General features: G+C 35.2%; 1 protein-coding gene across 2 annotated transcripts; it reads left to right on the forward strand.

Moving 5' to 3' along the window:
- The first annotated feature begins 3,476 nt into the window (after positions 1–3,476).
- On the forward strand, positions 3,477–20,755 carry LOC138332233 (protein MTO1 homolog, mitochondrial-like). 2 transcript variants are annotated; one of them, XM_069280236.1, is made up of 17 exons: positions 3,477–3,495; positions 5,555–5,767; positions 6,373–6,468; positions 6,712–6,767; positions 7,280–7,451; positions 8,252–8,428; positions 9,348–9,460; positions 9,748–9,860; positions 10,177–10,250; positions 12,673–12,789; positions 15,124–15,254; positions 15,693–15,897; positions 16,417–16,579; positions 18,581–18,696; positions 19,459–19,555; positions 20,020–20,077; positions 20,393–20,755. In XM_069280236.1, exons 1-17 carry the CDS (start codon positions 3,483–3,485, stop codon positions 20,498–20,500), a joined length of 2,022 nt encoding a protein of 673 aa, XP_069136337.1. In that variant the 5' UTR covers positions 3,477–3,482; the 3' UTR covers positions 20,501–20,755. The 2 variants fall into 2 exon arrangements, with proteins under 2 accessions (XP_069136337.1, XP_069136338.1); XM_069280237.1 differs by lacking the exon at positions 3,477–3,495 and adding an exon at positions 4,730–5,404.
- The last annotated feature ends 52 nt before the right edge of the window (positions 20,756–20,807 follow it).

Here is a 20,807-nt window from a genome sequence, read left to right on the forward strand (position 1 = left end):
GGGTAAAATGTATAGTGCCTAGTTGGGGTTTTAAACCATGGCGGTCTGAACACTAGTTGGCTGCTCTAGCAATCAAACTGACTGGTTATAGTAATGAACAACCCAGTTCAATCCTGCTTCAGCCTTTTCTCTGCTTTGTCAAAGTCTTTGTTCCCAAAGACACTCATGACCCTATACCAACCACCATTGGTATTTAGTGGTGCACCATGTCAATAGTATAGCAGATGAAAATGTTGTGGCCAAATCAGATCTGAACCTGAGATCAGCTGCACAAATGCTCTACTGATTGATCTACACATGTGAGTTTCCTGTTTGGTATATAACATGTACAGTATATATACACTAGACTGGCTGCCAGTCCCCACCCTAAGAAACCACAGTGTCTAAACTTCACTACTCCCAGTTATTAGACCACAACATAGTGTACAATCTATACTTGTAGACTGATTACGGTTACACAATGCCAGTCCCTAGATGCCAGAGTATTAAAATTGTCACTCAAAATTTGCTTGATCATTTTTATATCTGGACATGTCAAAAGTTTCAAAGTTAAATAATTCAGTAATAAGATTTAACTGACAAATTACATTCTACAGCTTAGGGTCTGCTGTTCAGTCTACATGCATAGGTACATGAATTAAAATCTTTTACCCTGAAAAATGAGACGACAATTATAGCCATCCTGAGTAATAATCTGCCAAGGTTGGCATTAGTTATGTATAAATATTTTATGAAAAATAGAAAGTATAAACAGAGAAGTTTTAATAAAATTATAGTTATTTCTGGTATCTAGATTTTGTTTTTGTGTTTTAGTTTACTTAAGAAAGGGTGTAAGGGAAATATTTCATTTGAACACTCAATTATCACCCTATTTCTCTGATTTGAAAATTAGAAATCAACCTGAAAGTATCTTTAATTAATTCTTTAAACACATTTCAAGAATGAAAAAGAAAAAAGAAAATTCAGAAGAGAAAATTTAAGATGAAATCTGCAAAATTTAATGGAACTGACTGTATTTATATCCGGATTATTTTCTCCGATATCCGGTTCAGTTTTTATCATTTCAAGATGGCGGCTTCCATGAAAAGTCACCGTGAGTCAAATGGGAGAATACATACATGTCTTTGCCTTTATCAGCATTTGCGATCTAGCATTTTCATATATATTCCTGTCCATATATCATTAATCATATTTATTTTTATAGATAAAGGAAATTATATCAATTGGACAAACTGAACGTACATTCTGTTCAGTTTTTGACAACTGGCTGTTGTCCGTCAAAACAGGTTACATCATATGAAAAAGTTGTATTTTTTTTAGAATTTCTGTGTGAATTTATTTTTAGAAAAAAAATATTAATTATAAAAAATTATCAGTAGTAACTGAATTTAAATAGATAAAATTAAAAAGAAATTTACTTTTTTTCTCTCTCAGATTAAATTACATTTTGAATACTACTGTAACGATTCTGTTTTTTTTAATTCAGTGCTTGTAAGAACTTTATCTAAGTTAATTATCCGTTATTGTGAAAGATTATTAAAAAGCCCAGTCTAATATTTCGAATAATAAAACTGCTCCAGAACTGGGTGTATATAGGGATATGACTACTTTTGCAAAACCACACATTCCTTTATTTCAGTAAAATTCAATATGAATGCAGAATTTCATCATAAAAAAGCAGATATTTAATTTATTCATATATGTCGCGCGTATCTCTATACCTCCCTCTTTTGAGACCAAAATCAGAAAATGAGTATCAAAATGGTTATCATCAGTTAAACTTTTTGATAGTGATATTCTGTGATATTCTTCATCATTTTAATGATTAGCTTTAGTTAGCTACTGTTGTAGCGGAAAAGATATCACTTTCTGAGTGAAAAGTCAGTCAGAAGGTGTTTTCCGCTACAACAGTAGCTAAGCTTTAGTTTGATCAGTTGATCATTAACACCTTAACGGTTTTTTATATTAGACTCAATTTTGTTATAAATAATTATAACCATCACTCAAAGAGTAATATACTACTCCAAAATTTATGGTGACTGTGTTAAAAAGCAAAGAAAGAAATTAGCAAATGACTTTTATTTATCTGTGTATGTAGTCGGGTAATAGGAGAGGAGAAAATGTAGGAGCCAGAGGGAGGTTTGAATCAAGGACCTGGATCAGAACATTAGCTAGCTACTGTTGTAGCAGAAAAGATATTGTCTTCTGACTGACTTTTCAATCAGAAGGTGATATCTTTTCTAGGGCTGTCACTGGTACTAAATTTTGTCCCCGGGTACCCAAATTTTAGTACCCGACCCGTACCCGGGTACTTGACACAAATCTACTGCTTTTGTAACAAATTGGGTTACGTTGTGTTTGCTGTTTGGAAAGATTGGTTGATCAACGGTAATTCGATGAAATCATATGTGAGTTCAGTAAAGATAGCTTCAGTCGTTAAGTGTCTTCTTCTTTTCTATTTGACATTCATAATTGCTAATGAGCTGCCATAAAGTGGCAGTCTAGCCAGCGTGTCTGTAGCTATACCAGTCCCAGAAGAAATGTTTTTGCACATGCGCAACAGGGAGTACTACATTCGGACGGTCTCTTGTGTTATCGGATATGACTATAGTGTGACCAATTTAAGTGCACATGTCCGTCAAGTAGATTGTTCTCGCATCAAATGACGGTCATGAGAATTAAAATGTATTGAAAAGATAAGGTTTCATCCTTGGTGAGTGAAAACAAAATAAATGAGTTGGATTTTGTAATACTTTTAATATAAGTTCTAGACTTGTTTACGTACATCCAGACGAATTGTCCTATTTTGACGGGTAAACCGGGTACACATTTTTTGACCCGGTTACATCCCCAACCCGACCCGTAACCGGGTACTCAGGTACTCGTAACAGCCCTAATCTTTTCTGCTACAACAGTAGCTAAACATTAGCTGAATCATTACTCTACTGATGATTGATCCAGCCCAGTCCCGCTTCACTTGTGTGATTAAGAATTTAGCAAGGATCCCTATCTGGATGAAATAAGACAGTATGTATACAGTACCAAGTCAATATGTTCAGTTACTGTTGTTACTAGTAAATACATATATAATCTTGCTGTTAATAGGACGTTAAAACTAATAAAACCAAAATTTAATGTAATAGGCATTGTTTTATTTTAATTTTACTTATGGAAAGGGGTTTACCAAAGGGAAATATTTCATTTAAAACCTCACTCAACTTTACCTCTCACCCTGCCTGTGAATCAGCCGATGCTGTCCATTATGATGTCATTGTGTTCTGATTTGAAAATTAGAAATCAACCTGAAAGTATCTTTAATTAATTCTTTAAACACATTTCAAGAATGAAAAAGAAAAAAGAAAATTCAGAAGAGAAAATTTAAGATGAAATCTGCAAAATTTAATGGAACTGACTGTATTTATATCCGGATTATTTTCTCCGATATCCGGTTCAGTTTTTATCATTTCAAGATGGCGGCTTCCATGAAAAGTCACCGTGAGTCAAATGGGAGAATACATACATGTCTTTGCCTTTATCAGCATTTGCGATCTAGCATTTTCATATATATTCCTGTCCATATATCATTAATCATATTTATTTTTATAGATAAAGGAAATTATATCAATTGGACAAACTGAACGTACATTCTGTTCAGTTTTTGACAACTGGCTGTTGTCCGTCAAAACAGGTTACATCATATGAAAAAGTTGTATTTTTTTTAGAATTTCTGTGTGAATTTATTTTTAGAAAAAAAATATTAATTATAAAAAATTATCAGTAGTAACTGAATTTAAATAGATAAAATTAAAAAGAAATTTACTTTTTTTCTCTCTCAGATTAAATTACATTTTGAATACTACTGTAACGATTCTGTTTTTTTTAATTCAGTGCTTGTAAGAACTTTATCTAAGTTAATTATCCGTTATTGTGAAAGATTATTAAAAAGCCCAGTCTAATATTTCGAATAATAAAACTGCTCCAGAACTGGGTGTATATAGGGATATGACTACTTTTGCAAAACCACACATTCCTTTATTTCAGTAAAATTCAATATGAATGCAGAATTTCATCATAAAAAAGCAGATATTTAATTTATTCATATATGTCGCGCGTATACCTCCCTCTTTTGAGACCAAAATCCCTCAAAATGGTTATCATCAGTTAAAGTTGATAGTGATATTCTGTTCTTCATCATTTTAATGATTAGCTTTAGTTAGCTACTGTTGTAGCGGAAAAGATATCACTTTCTGAGTGAAAAGTCAGTCAGAAGGTGTTTTCCGCTACAACAGTAGCTAAGCTTTAGTTTGATCAGTTGATCATTAACACCTTAACGGTTTTTTATATTAGACTCAATTTTGTTATAAATAATTATAACCATCACTCAAAGAGTAATATACTACTCCAAAATTTATGGTGACTGTGTTAAAAAGCAAAGAAAGAAATTAGCAAATGACTTTTATTTATCTGTGTATGTAGTCGGGTAATAGGAGAGGAGAAAATGTAGGAGCCAGAGGGAGGTTTGAATCGAGGACCTGGATCAGAACATTAGCTAGGTACTGTTGTAGCAGAAAAGATATTGTCTTCTGACTGACTTTTCAATCAGAAGGTGATATCTTTTCTAGGGCTGTCACTGGTACTAAATTTTGTCCCCGGGTACCCGAATTTTAGTACCCAACCCGTACCCGGGTACTTGACACAGATCTACTGCTTTTGTGACAAATTGGGTTACGTTGTGTTTGCTGTTTGGAAAGATTGGTTGATCAACGGTAATTCGATGAAATCATATGTGAGTTCAGTAAAGATAGCTTCAGTCGTTAAGTGTCTTCTTCTTTTCTATTTGACATTCATAATTGCTAATGAGCTGCCATAAAGTGGCAGTCTAGCCAGCGTGTCTGTAGCTATACCAGTCCCAGAAGAAATGTTTTTGCACATGCGCAACAGGGAGTACTACATTCGGACGGTCTCTTGTGTTATCGGATATGACTATAGTGTGACCAATTTAAGTGCACATGTCCGTCAAGTAGATTGTTCTCGCATCAAATGACGGTCATGAGAATTAAAATGTATTGAAAAGATAAGGTTTCATCCTTGGTGAGTGAAAACCAAAATAAATGAGTTGGATTTTGTAATACTTTTAATATAAGTTCTAGACTTGTTTACGTACATCCAGACGAATTGTCCTATTTTGACGGGTAACCGGGTACACATTTTTTGACCCGGTTACATCCCCAACCCGACCCGTAACCGGGTACTCAGGTACTCGTAACAGCCCTAATCTTTTCTGCTACAACAGTAGCTAAACATTAGCTGAATCATTACTCTACTGATGATTGATCCAGCCCAGTCCCGCTTCACTTGTGTGATTAAGAATTTAGCAAGGATCCTATCTGGATGAAATAAGACAGTATGTATACAGTACCAAGTCAATATGTTCAGTTACTGTTGTTACTAGTAAATACATAATATAATCTTGCTGTTAATAGGACGTTAAAACTAATAAAACCAAAACATAATGTAATAGGCATTGTTTTATTTTAATTTTCTTATGGTCTAGGTTTACCAATGACCTTCCAACGTTGGCGTTGGCTTTGGAGTAAAACCTCTCTGCGAACTTTGACCTCTCACTCCTCTGCCTGTGAATCAGCCGATGCTGTCCATTATGATGTCATTGTGGTGGGAGGTGGCCATGCTGGGGCGGAGGCGGCTTGTGCTTCAGCGAGAATCGGAAGTCGGACGTTACTGGTCACTCACAAGATTGAGACAATAGGTACAGTACTAAAAAAGTACTGGAATGTACATCAGTACAGTATTTGATAGTGCTGTAACACTTGTAGCTAAAGATATGTTAATAGTTTTGTTTAGCTCAGCCCAAGAGTAAAGCAAGTTTGATGATAATAGAAACTTATGTGCCTCCCTATAGACCTTACCATAAAACCGTCTGTCTAATAATCAAGTCTGTTCTGCAGTCTTTATCAGATTGTATAGTTGTAACCTCTTTATGTTCCTTGTTGAACTTTCTCGAAAATAGAATATAATAAAAAAAGGAAATACATTATTATGTATCATGATATGATTAATAGGTGTATACACATGTACAAGAAACAATTTCAAGATATATTGGACACTATATTTAATGTTAAGTTTGCTAATATTTAACCTAAGCTCCAAAGAGCTTGTATTTCGACACAAATAAAAATGTGGTTTTCACATGTAATTTAGGTCTAGTTTAATGTTGATCTTGTAAACCTTTGAATTGGATGGTTCCCTTGAAAACATTTTAAAATCAGAAAAAAACTTATTTCCTCTCTGATTTCATTTCATAGTGAGTTCTATATTTTGTTAAATAATATTTAACATGTGTTTACTGCACAGGTGAGATGTCGTGTAATCCGTCGTTCGGAGGGATAGGGAAAGGCCATCTGATGACAGAAGTGGATGCCCTTGGAGGAGTGTGTGCTCGAATTTGTGGTAAATATTCATGTGCAAATGGATGGCATTTTGTAGATTCAATGAAAATGTAACAGTAACAGCTATATTTGTATTTTCCTTTATATGTTAGTTCTTCAGAACTTGACTTAATGACAAATATAGAAGAAAATAAAATAATATTTCAAACTTAATTTAAAAATCATGAAATTCATTGTCAAAGTTTTGAATTCTGTATGTAGATATATCCTCAATCCATTACAAAATTTTGTATTTTGTTCATAGATATATCTGGAATTCACTACAAAGTCTTGAACAGAAGCAAGGGGCCAGCTGTTTGGGTAAGGTACCAACAATGTAACATTTGAGCTGCTTTCCTGCATACCATGTATAACCTGTCTATAAAGATTATACCCTGGAGGCAAAGAAAAATATGGTTGTCAATTAAACTACTGACAAGTGATAGTTTTACTAAGGTGACATTTGTGTAAAAATGGGCCATTGCAGACCCTAAGAAAGTGGTTTTAATATTAAGACATTTAACATAACATTCTCTATAGAAAATCAACTAGCTAATAGGGCTTAATTAACTTCTGTAATGCTTAAATTGTCAATGGCAAATTTTAAAGTAAAAGAATTCCTTAAATTAAGAAATGTTGATGAAACTTAGCCCAAATGGTCTTTCCACAGAGGTGTCACCATGGCAAGCTTTACTGAGTACATGTATATCAGTCAAGATATGATTGTATTTCAATACTAGTTAGGCACATCTAACTTAAAATGCATGACTGTTGTATAACACTTTAATGTTATTGAAATAGTTCAGAATCAGAACTAATCATTGTCCTTACAGGGTTTACGTGCCCAGATAGACCGAGACTTGTACAAGAAAAATTTACAAGCCGACGTCCTGGCCACTAAGAACTTGACTGTAGTTGCCTCCCCTGTCGAGGACCTAATCCTTGGGGAGCCTAGTGACCCTCAGCATCAACTCACCAAGCAGGCTTGTGTGGGGGTCATACTGGGTAAGGTTAAAGGTCACAGTGGTAGATTTTGCCTGAATAACAGCTTTTGTTTAAAACTGTGTTAAATAAAAACAAGTAGATAATCAAATGCGATGATTTAGTAAATTCAATGAAATGAAAGAGGTAATATGTTCACATAATATTTTTACAAAACTTTTTATTCCATTAACATTATGGATGCTGAAAGGAACTATATTGCTATGTGTTCTGTTCTTGGAATCCAAGAAGTTTATGCCATGCTTTATTGAAATGTTTGAGACAGATCAGTGAGTAGAATAACTATTATATATATAGTCTGTCACCCCAGCAAACTTATGTCAATGTTTCATGCAGAACTGTTTATAGGATAATCATACAAGTCTACAGTCGCCCACAAATTCTTTGACCTACATGTACCAGACATTGCAAAATTTGCCGGTCTAACGGACATGTCCTGCAAAATTTGACTCCGACCGCCTATTTTAAAATCTGGTCTTGACCGACCGTCCGGCAATTATTGAGTACTGGAAGTTGGTAGAAATGGTGTCTCTGAAGTATTATGCAGGTGCCGAACCTGGCAAATATGTAAACTACATAAGATAAATTAGATAATCATGAAAACAGCTGCCCGGATACTTATAGCAGGAAGTTATGTTTACTTCAAAGCTTCACATTTATGTTCGGTCTGGCAAAATCTTGTTTGGTCCGGCTTAATCACTGTCCTTGCTGGTCCAAATGTGTGGCCATTTTTTTCAACTTTGCGATGTCTGATGTACTCTACATAGACTTTATAAAAATTATTATTTGATATTTGAACAAAGGTAATGGTGAGAAGGTCTATAGTAAGGCCGTAGTGCTGACCACTGGGACATTTTTAAGGGGCAGTATCAACATTGGACTGACCACATGGGCTGCAGGACGCATGGGAGACCGACCGTCTGTTGGACTGGCCAAGAGTATAGAAAACGCTGGCTTCACGATTGGCAGACTGAAAACCGGTTAGTCAAATGTGATTAGAAATATGTTGCTTTCATCTGGAAAAGTAAAATTATGACATGATTTAAAATAATGTGGTGTATATTGTTGACATCAGAAACACATTTTTCGAAAAAAATCGTACAATATCAAAAGTTACACTGTTAATAGAAAAATACTTTATATATACACAAATTTCTAGATGACCAATGGACTTATTTCCAATTTAGTGCGAGTGTCTGAGTTTGTAAGTCGACTTACTGTAATGTAAAATGAATATGAATGCCAGTCGAGAGTGAATAGAGTGAGCTTATTGAGTTTTTCCATTTGGTTAATAATATATACCACATAGATTACTCGTGTAAAGAGTTCTAAACTGTATTTACCCAGGAACACCACTCAGACTGGACGTTATAATATATACCACATAGATTACTCGTGTAAAGAGTTCTAAACTGTATTTACCCAGGAACACCACTCAGACTGGACGTTAATAATATATACCACATAGATTACTCGTGTAAAGAGTTCTAAACTGTATTTACCCAGGAACACCACTCAGACTGGACGTTAATAATATATACCACATAGATTACTCGTGTAAAGAGTTCTAAACTGTATTTACCCAGGAACACCACTCAGACTGGACGTTATAATATATACTACATAGATTACTCGTGTAAAGAGTTCTAAACTGTATTTACCCAGGAACACCACTCAGACTGGACGTTAATAATATATACCACATAGATTACTCGTGTAAAGAGTTCTAAACTGTATTTACCCAGGAACACCACTCAGACTGGACGTTAATAATATATACCACATAGATTACTCGTGTAAAGAGTTCTAAACTGTATTTACCCAGGAACACCACTCAGACTGGACGTTAATAATAAATACCACATAGATATACAAGAGTCCTCTATTGTATTTACCCAGGAACACCTCCCAGACTGGACGCTAGAACTGTTGACTTCACTAAAACTGAAGTCAAGAAACCAGACGACCACCCACGACCGTTCTCCTTCATCAACGACAGAGTCAGCATCTCAGTAAGTCTCTCAATATGGTTTCAGTGCTCAGCTAATATCTTATAGAGAACATACGAGGTATCACATATACAAAGAAACTGGGGATTTGTTGAATGCTTTGGACTACTGTGAGTGCTTTGGATGTAGAATATGTTCTGGTATAAAGTATCAATTCCTAGTAACTTAACAACATTTGCTATCACACACACATCACATCCTAGTTTCACCACACTACAGATTGTGTCATATGATCCCACAACTTATGTAAAAAAAACTATACAAAAGTGTCATATTTTATATCTTGACAGCCTGATGAACAAATTGATTGTCACATGACCCACACCAATCCAGAGGTAGACAAAATCGTTATGGAAACCATGGACAAGAATCGCCATGTCAGGGAAGAGATCAATGGTCCAAGGTAGGGCAAAATGTTTTATTTTATTAATTAGGTCTTTATCTCAAATCACGCATTTCATGTTAAAGGACCCTACAAAAGGTGTCATTTCAAATGTATGAATTTGTAACATATTATTTAAATATTAAATACAGGTTTATGTTTAAAACATTTTCAAATAATATAATTGTATAAAAATATGGATGTTACACAAAGAATAGAATAATCTTAATTTAAACAAATGCTATTCATTAAAGTATGCAAGACAGTTATCATTCTCTTGCAATATTCCCGAATTAGATGACATTTTGGCTTAAACATATTTATATTTAATTTCTAGATATTGTCCATCATTGGAGTCGAAAGTCATAAGGTTCAAAGGTCGCTCACACCAAATATGGCTGGAGCCTGAAGGTTTGTAAAAAATAAAGCTTTCATTGAATTATCACAGTAACTGGTAAAATATCAAAAAAATATCATATGATAATTTTAACATAATACAGTTATAAACATTGATAAATATTCATATGAAAATTATGTCTTCTGATATTGCCCAGGATGTGTTTGATTATGCATTCACAAAGAATAGATTTTTAGTGAATTTGTTTGCATTTCAGAAACTGTGTAGTGTTGAACTCATTTTGCTTTGAACGGCCACTATGAGCTGATTGCATTTACCCTGTAGCACATAGTGAATGTGGAATAAAAGTCATTCTATGGGGAATTTATGATACATTGTGTCTACTGAAATCATGGAACATTAGCTGCATCATGCTGAGCCATCCTTTTGAAGAATAGTTAATTGACGATTGTTGACATACAATGTAGCCTTACTTTTTGTATCTATACTTGTGGCAGGGATTGACAATGAGCTAATACTGTACTGTATCTGTACTTGTGGCAGGGTTTGACAATGAGCTAATACTGTACTGTATCTGTACTTGTGGCAGGGATTGACAATGAGCTAATACTGTACTGTATCTGTACTTGTGGCAGAGTTTGACAATGAGCTAATACTGTACTGTATCTATACTTGTGGCAGGGATTGACAATGAGCTAATACTGTACTGTATCTGTACTTGTGGCAGAGTTTGACAATGAGCTTATACTGTACTGTATCTATACTTGTGGCAGGGATTGACAATGAGCTAATACTGTACCGTATCTGTACTTGTGGCAGGGATTGACAATGAGCTAATACTGTACTGTATCTGTACTTGTGGCAGAGTTTGACAATGAGCTAATACTGTACTGTATCTGTACTTGTGGCAGAGTTTGACAATGAGCTAATACTGTACTGTATCTGTACTTGTGGCAGGGTTTGACAATGAGCTAATACTGTACTGTATCTGTACTTGTGGCAGGGTTTGACAATGAGCTAATACTGTACTGTATCTGTAATTGTGGCAGAGTTTGACAATGAGCTAATACTGTACTGTATCTATACTTATGGCAGGGATTGACAATGAGCTAATACTGTACTGTATCTGTACTTGTGGCAGGGATTGACAATGAGCTAATACTGTACTGTATCTGTACTTGTGGCAGAGTTTGACAATGAGCTAATACTGTACTGTATCTATACTTGTGGCAGGGATTAACAATGAGCTAATACTGTACTGTATCTGTACTTGTGGCAGAGTTTGACAATGAGCTTATACTGTACTGTATCTATACTTGTGGCAGGGATTGACAATGAGCTAATACTGTACCGTATCTGTACTTGTGGCAGGGATTGACAATGAGCTAATACTGTACTGTATCTGTACTTGTGGCAGGGTTTGACAATGAGCTAATACTGTACTGTATCTGTACTTGTGGCAGAGTTTGACAATGAGCTAATACTGTACTGTATCTGTACTTGTGGCAGGGTTTGACAATGAGCTAATACTGTACTGTATCTGTACTTGTGGCAGGGTTTGACAATGAGCTAATACTGTACTGTATCTGTACTTGTGGCAGAGTTTGACAATGAGCTAATACTGTACTGTATCTATACTTGTGGCAGGGATTGACAATGAGCTAATACTGTACTGTATCTGTACTTGTGGCAGGGTTTGACAATGAGCTAATACTGTACTGTATCTGTACTTGTGGCAGGGTTTGACAATGAGCTAATACTGTACTGTATCTGTACTTGTGGCAGAGTTTGACAATGAGCTAATACTATACTGTATCTGTACTTGTGGCAGGGATTGACAATGAGCTAATACTGTACTGTATCCGTACTTGTGGCAGAGTTTGACAATGAGCTAATACTGTACTGTATCTATACTTGTGGCAGGGATTGACAATGAGCTAATACTGTACTGTATCTGTACTTGTGGCAGGGATTGACAATGAGCTAATACTGTACTGTATCTGTACTTGTGGCAGAGTTTGACAATGAGCTAATACTGTACTGTATCTGTACTTGTGGCAGAGTTTGACAATGAGCTAATACTGTACTGTATCTGTACTTGTGGCAGGGATTGACAATGAGCTAATACTGTACTGTATCTGTACTTGTGGCAGAGTTTGACAATGAGCTAATACTGTACTGTATCTATACTTGTGGCAGGGATTGACAATGAGCTAATACTGTACTGTATCTGTACTTGTGGCAGGGATTGACAATGAGCTAATACTGTACTGTATCTGTACTTGTGGCAGAGTTTGACAATGAGCTAATACTGTACTGTATCTGTACTTGTGGCAGAGTTTGACAATGAGCTAATACTGTACTGTATCTATACTTGTGGCAGGGATTGACAATGAGCTAATACTGTACTGTATCTATACTTGTGGCAGGGATTGACAATGAGCTAATACTGTACTGTATCTGTACTTGTCGCAGGGTTTGACAATGAGCTAGTTTACCCAGCCGGTCTAGGCTGTACCATGCCAGAAGAGGATCAGCTCAGAATTGTACGGAGTATGAAGGGACTGGAGAGGGCAGTTCTGGTAAAGCCGGGTAAGTATTGATGAACATTTTGCTCTTTTGTATAAATCTACATGTTTAACCATTTTGCATTCTTTAGGGGAAATCTAAGGTTTGTAAAGATATTTAACACTAGAAAAAAATACTGGAGGTTGTTTTCATACTCTTTGGAGACCATAAATAACTTAAGATTATAGAAAGTTTGGTTTACAGGAGGTACATGTGTGGCATGAATGTAAGATTAGTTGTCTAGGTGATGTATGAGATTGTGATATTGAATGCAGGTGTCTACAATATGTTATGGTATTAAATATGTTAGATGTCTTGATAATGATATTGGTGTGGTGAGTGGCGATGGTCGAGTGGTTAAGATGTTCCAACATATTACCTCAAGCCCTCCACCTCTGTGTCGCGAGTTTGAATCCCATGTGGGGCAGTTGTCAGGTACTGACCACTTGTTGGTGGTTTTAAGTTCATCAGGCTGTTCACCTGGCCAGAAGGGCTAGTGAGCTTATGTCATGGGGCGTCATCCATCCATCTGTCCGTCTATCCGTCTGTCCGTAGAGGTAAATCATTAGATTCCTTCAGAAAAGAAACAATGATCCTGTAATCAAAACATTATTTGGCATTACAAACCAGGTGAGTGATACAGGCCCTCCTGGCCTTTTGTTTTCAGGGTACTACCGGACCAGCTTTCTTCCACTATCTAAACCTGTCACATTCAGGATATTAAACTTAAGTTATTGCATTGAATTTGTATGGGTCTATACTCTATAAGTCATGAATAGTGTTAAATAGTTATTAATGTAGAGGTCTTGGTTATGTTGATAAATGTATGTTGCCTGTCTATTTTTTGTGATAACCTATCTGGTATATTGCCTGTCTATTTTTTGTGATCTAACCTATCTGGTATATTGCCTGTCTATTTTTTGTGATCTAACCTATCTGGTATGTTGCCTGTCTATTTTTGTGATCTAACCTATCTGTGCTTCTATTTTTTGTGATCTACCTATCTGGTATGTTGCCTGTGTATTTTTTGTGATCTAACCTATCTGGTATATTGCCTGTCTATTTTTTATGATCTGACCTATCTGGTATGTTGCCTGTCTATTTTTTGTGATCTAACCTATCTGGTATGTTGCCCTATTTTTTGTGATCTAACCTATTTGGTATGTTCCTGTCTATTTTTTGTGATCTAACCTATCTGGTATGTTGCCTGTCTATTTTTTGTGATCTAACCTATCTGGTATATCGGTATGTTGCCTGTGTATTTTTTGTGATCTAACCTATCTGGTATGTTGCCTGTCTATTTTTTGTGATCTAACCTATCTGGTATGTTGCCTGTCTATTTTTTGTGATCTAACCTATCTGGTATATTGCCTGTCTATTTTTTGTGATCTGACCTATCTGGTGTATTGCCTGTCTTTTTTTTGTGATCTAACCTATCTGGTATGTTGCCTGTCTATTTTTTGTGATCTAACCTATCTGGTATATTGCCTGTCTATTTTTTTGATCTAACCTATCTGGATTGCTGTCTATTTTTTATATCTAACCTATCTGGTATATTGCCTGTCTATTTTTTGTGATCTAACCTATCTGGTATGTTGCCTGTCTTTTTGTATTTTTTTTGTGATCTAACCTATCTGGTATGTTGCCTGTCTATTTTTTGTGATCTAACCTATCTGGTATATTGCCTGTTCTATTTTTTGTGATCTAACCTATCTGGTATATTGCCTGTCTATTTTTTGTGATCTAACCTATCTGGTATGTTGCCTGTCTATTTTTTGTGATCTAACCTATCTGGTATATTGCCTGTCTATTTTTTTGTGATCTAACCTATCTGGTAATTTGCCTGTCTATTTTTTATGATCTAACCTATCTGGTATATTGCCTGTCTATTTTTTGTGATCTAACCTATCTGGTATATTGCCTGTCTATTTTTTGTGATCTAACCTATCTGGTATGTTGCCTGTCTATTTTTTGTGATCTGACCTATCTGGTATATTGCCTGTCTATTTTTTGTGATCTGACCTATCTGGTATGTTGCCTGTGTATTTTTTGTGATCTAACCTATCTGGTAATTTGCCTGTCTATTTTTTGTGATCTAACCTATCTGGTATATTGCCTGTCTATTTTTTGTGATCTAACCTATCTGGTATATTGCCTGTCTATTTTTTATGATCTAACCTATCTGGTATATTGCCTGTCTATTTTTTGTGATCTAACCTATCTGGTATATTGCCTGTCTATTTTTTGTGATCTAACCTATCTGGTATATTGCCTGTCTATTTTTTGTGATCTAACCTATCTGGTATATTGCCTGTCTATTTTTTGTGATCTAACCTATCTGGTATATTGCCTGTCTAGGCTATGGTGTAGAGTATGACTACATTGACCCCAGACAGCTTAGTACAACACTAGAGACTCTCAGGATCCAGAATCTGTTTTTTGCTGGTCAGATCAACGGAACTACTGGATATGAGGAGGCAGCAGCACAGGTAATATTATAGCACAGGTAATATTATAAAGTCATCACGGAAATACTGTTATATTTCTGTTATATGGTTATCACGAAAATATTGTAATATTTCTTAAAATGTACCAATGCAGTACAGGTAAAATGATATATGATCTTCACCAAAATTCAAAAACATTTCCTAAAGATATTCTGTTAGGCATACTCTCGATATATTTTCAAAATTGTACTTTACCAACATGTAAAATGACTTGTTCTTTTGTAGTATACAAATTTTGCTTCCAAAGTGTAATGTTTTTAGTATGATTTTTAACAGCAAAACTATGACATTTATTTGTGACTCTAATTGTATGACGCACCATCGAAATGTGACTGTTTTTACCTGGTAAATTAAATGCAAATGATACTGTACAGGTATAAATTCACTAGAGTATAGATCAGGACTGATTAAATCTTTCAGGGTATACTGGCAGGAATCAATGCTGCTCTCAAAGTACAGAAGAAACCTAGTTTAACGGTTGATCGAACAGAGGGCTACATTGGTGTTCTAGTGGATGATTTGACAACTCTTGGAACCAATGAACCATATCGTATGTTCACCAGTCGTGCTGAGTACAGACTGAGTTTACGACCAGATAATGCTGATCAGCGCCTCACAGGGAAAGGTTAGTTATATTATAAACGAAGCACCACACCAGTACCAATCAAGTTTGTCCATCACTAGAACTTCATACAGTAGTTTGATGTCTTCTGAAAATTCAGTCAGTGACCTTCATTTTGACCTTTATCTTTCTCCAAAGAAAGACTTTCCAGTATGACTTTTCTAACTTCGGAATAAAATCATAAGTCCGTACATAGCAAAATATCTAGAAAAATATCAACAACATTCTGAAGTTAAAGTGCCATGAAATGTCTACCTGTCTCCGTATTGGTGATGTTATACAAAAGACATAGTATGCTTAAATTTATTTCTTGTTATTCCTGCATACCTTTCAGAATTTTGATTGTGTTCAATGAATGACAATGTTATGTTGAGTATAAGTCAATGATAAATTGTCAGGATTGCTTATTAAGAAATGGGAAATAACTCTTACTTGATCAATGGTAATAATTCAGTAGTGTGTAATGAAATGCTTGTGCCTGTAGCGACATATTACAGATAATGTTGCATTCTTCGTCTATAGGGTATGTCGCCGGTTGTGTAGATGAATCAAGGTATAAACGAATGATGGGTATGTATACAGACTTGGATCACACAATAGACTTACTCAAGTCCAAAGTACGACCATCATCACAGTGGAACAGACAATTTGGTTATCCTGAACCAAAGAATGATTTACCTAGAAGGTAGGCATCACTAGACAAGGAATGGTGTCTGTGTTGATGCTTTATGTCTTTGTATAAGGTGCTTAGTGTTATTGCTGTTTATATAACAATATGGAATTGGATGTTGAAAAATTGATATTGTATGTAATCCTTATAGAGAAATTTTATACCTTTGTAAATACTAACAGTAATGAAGGATGAAAAATGAAAAGCTTTGCATGTTTATCTACAGAATTATTGGTGTTCATCTACTTTATATATGTTATCATAATCTCATCTTATTTTTAGCCCACCATCATTAGATGGTGGGCTATTCAAATCGCCCTGCGTCCGTGGTCCGTCGTCCGTCTTCCGTCGTCCGTCGTCCGTGGTCCGTCGTCCGTCCGTAAACAATGTTTGTTATCACTATTTTTTAAAAACTACTGCAGGGATTTTGTTCAAACTTCACATGGAGGGTCCCCTTGATCCATATTTGTGCCATACAGATTTTGAGGCTGATCGGGAAAACAAGATGGCCGCCAGGCAGCCATCTTTGATTTTGGCAGTTGAAGTTTGTTATCGATATTTCTTGAGAACCACTGAAGGGATTTTTTTCAAACTTCACATGAAGGTTACCCTTGGTCCTTAGTTGTGCCATACAGATTTTGAGGCTGATCGGAAAAACAAGATGGCCGCCAGGCAGCCATCTTTGATTTTGGCAGTTGAAGTTTGTTATTGATATTTCTTGAGAACTACTGAAGGGATTTTGTTCAAACTTCACATGGAGGGTACCCTTGGTCCCTATTTGTGCCATACAGATTTTGAGGCTGATCGGAAAAACAAGATGGCCGCCAGGCAGCCATCTTTGATTTTGGCAGTTGAAGTTTGTTATCGATATTTCTTAAGAACCACTGAAGGAATTTTGTTCAAACTTCACATGGAGGTTACCCTTGGTCCCTAGTTGTGCCATACAGATTTTGAGGCTGATCGGAAAAACAAGATGGCCGCCAGGCAGCCATCTTTGATTTTGGCAGTTGAAATTTGTTATTGATATTTGTTGAGAACCACTGAAGGAATTTTGTTCAAACTTCACATGGAGGTTACCCTTGGTCCCTAGTTGTGCCATACAGATTTTGAGGCTGATCGGAAAAACAAGATGGCCGCCAGGCAGCCATCTTTGATTTTGGCAGTTGAAGTTTGTTATCGATATTTCTTAAGAACCACTGAAGGAATTTTGTTCAAACTTTACATGGAGGTTACCCTTGGTCCCTATTTGTGCCATACAGATTTTGAGGCTGATAGGAAAAACAAGATGGCCGCCAGGCGGCCATCTTGGATTTTGATTAGTTAAGGTTTGATATCCCTATTTCTCAAAAAGTGCTGAAGGGTTCTTTCTCAAATTTAATATGTAGGTTCCCCTAGGGCCCTTGTTGTGCATATTGCAATTTTTGACCAATCGATGAACAAAGATTGTTATCACTATTTCTCAGAAAGTGCTGAAGGGATCTGTCTCAAAATTCCTATGTAGGTTCCCCTACGGCCCTAGTTGTGCATATTGTGATTTGGGACCGATCGGTCAACAAAATTGCTGCCAGGCAGCCATCTTGGATTTTTATATTCAAAGTTTGTTATCGCTATTTCTCAGAAAGTATTGAATGGATCTTTCTCAAATTTCACATGTAGGTTCCGATCCCCTAGGGCCCTAGTTGTGCATATTGTGATTTGGGACCGATTGATCAACAAGATGGCCGCCAAGGAGTCATCTTGGATTTTGATAGTTGAAGTTTGTTACCGCTATTTCTCAAAAGGTACTGAAGCGATCTGTCTCAAATTTTATATGTAGTATGTTTGAAAAAGTTTAAAAAGTAGAGAAAAGATCCATCTTTCCTTTGTCAGATATAGATCATTCTTTGGTGGGTGCCAAGATCCCTCTGGGATCTCTTGTTCTATGTATAACCAATAATGAGAATTATTGATAAACACTGTGATTTATATAATACTATGATACTTAATAGTCCTCCAACTTCTTTTTTCATTCTTCAGTTTATGGGAGATGCTAAAGCAGGGTATACCCATACAGAGGTTGATCGATGGTGAACCCAAATTACTGGAACATTTACGGTACAATTGGAGGCTAGCTGAAAATCTGTTTAATCAAGGTGAGTACTGAAGGTTACAAGAATCCTTGGTTTCTCTGTGAAAGAGTCTGTAATTTATATACAGTATTCGACCGAATAGGCGTCCACACACATAAAAATTGGAAATAGTAAGGAGATGCTTATAGAACCAAATTTTGACTAGCCTTTCATAAATTATTCATAAATTATTGCCCATAAAGTAAGCCACAAATGAAATCTGATAGTTTTCATATTTTCATTCTGCAATTAATTTGAGGTAAGTGAAATCAAGACCACAAAAAGGGGGAGGTGTGCTTATAGGGAAAAGGACACTTCTTATGTCAAATACGGTAAATAAATCATCGCATTTCTGTGTAGGTACCTGTAATTACCTCCGAACCAATCTCAGGGCTTAAATCTTCACTATTGTTGCTATACTTTTCCTGTATGTTCCCTATGGTGGGAAATATAGTAGCATACACTTATCTTTGGTAAACTATAGAAGTGTAGATTAAGCTATTGTGTAGAACTGCAGTAATAACAGGTACTGAATATAAAATATATAAAGTTGAATGTTGTATAATTAAATTTTTCTTTACATTTTAAAAGGATAACAATTTTATTTTACTCAAATCGAAGAGAATGCATTAATTTCGACTGAAAGCTTTCAATTGAACTTCTGTTGCTGAGATCAACTTTCAAGAAAAAATATGTTAAAGATACAAGTTATACAAGTAAATGAATTAGTTAGCAGACATAATGATAATATGTATTTGTGTTTCGAGTTTGACTTTTACTTTTCAGCTATATATGAAAGTGTGTTGGTTAACCAGCAAGCAGCAATAGAGGAAGTGAGAAAAGATGAGCGATTACAACTCCCTGAAGATATAGATTACATGAGGTAAATGATACAAAAATCATGATATTTACAATTAGTATACATAGTTAATAGATGTCTGATTGTTCAGGATATGTGATACATTGTGAGTGTAAACAATCATAAAGTTTGTAATTTTATGAACCACCTCTTTTACAACAGTAAAAACATCTTAACAATTTTATGGTTATAACATAGTAATTTTCTTTCCCACTAATATTTTTATAAGCTGTTTGTAGTATGAGTATAACTAATTATGCTTATAATGAAATAATTATGGTTGTCCCCAGAGGTTTGTTATAACCATAATTGTATACATTTTATATACAATTGCATATCTTATGAGAATTTGAATTCTAAAATTCTAAAATCAGTGTAAGTTCAAGACATATTCAGACCTATTCACAAAGAGTAGTATTTCTATTTGTTTTGCAATGCATTCTGCTACAACAAAGTTATTGACTATTTGTGACATTGGGTCTTTTCAGCGTAAATTCACTGCCAAATAGCTCCAAAGATCTTCTAGCTCAAGCAAGACCTTCGACGGTAGGTTTTCTTTAATATTGAAACTTTATCTTGTGTTTTCGGATTTGTCATCACTGGAAGTTTTTCCAGAAGTAGGAATATAATAAAAATGGCCATTGGTTTCCAATAAAGATAACTCATATGATAGGATAATAAATGGTTCAAACAAAAGGTTCAATATACGATACAGTAAATTGCTTGAAGTTGTGATTTATGTTAACCAAGTCTTGCAAAATAGAATTAAAAAATCTCTCAAAGACATTTTTCATAAAGTCTTAAATCATTAAGACACAAATTTGTGGTTACTTATTTTTTTTTAATTTTTTTTATTTACAGATAGCAGCAGCTAGTCGAATACCCGGTCTAACGCCTTCAGATATTGTTTATTTATTGAGGAAGGTGAAAGCAGATCATGGAAAGGCTTCATCAGTTAAAGAAAGATAGAGAATCATGTAGGAGTTAAAATGATATAGATGATACATTTAAAAGGTATGGAATATTTGGCTGATACCTGTATAAATCAGGTGAAGTTTTCGATTATTAAGTTTTTCTAGAATCAAAAAGCGAGAAGAACTGTAATCTGGACGATTCAAAAAATGAATTCGTGTTTTGACTTGAGATATGAAAGTGAACATACAAATTATAAGTCCTCAAAATGTTTGCAGATTTGTATATAATAAAATTTATTTATTTTCCATATTCAATTGTATTCTTATATCTATCATATTTCATTTTGTAGTTTAAACAAATG

This window comes from Argopecten irradians, chromosome 9 (genome assembly GCF_041381155.1).
Source record: "Argopecten irradians isolate NY chromosome 9, Ai_NY, whole genome shotgun sequence".
In the NCBI taxonomy this organism is placed as follows: domain Eukaryota; kingdom Metazoa; phylum Mollusca; class Bivalvia; order Pectinida; family Pectinidae; genus Argopecten; species Argopecten irradians.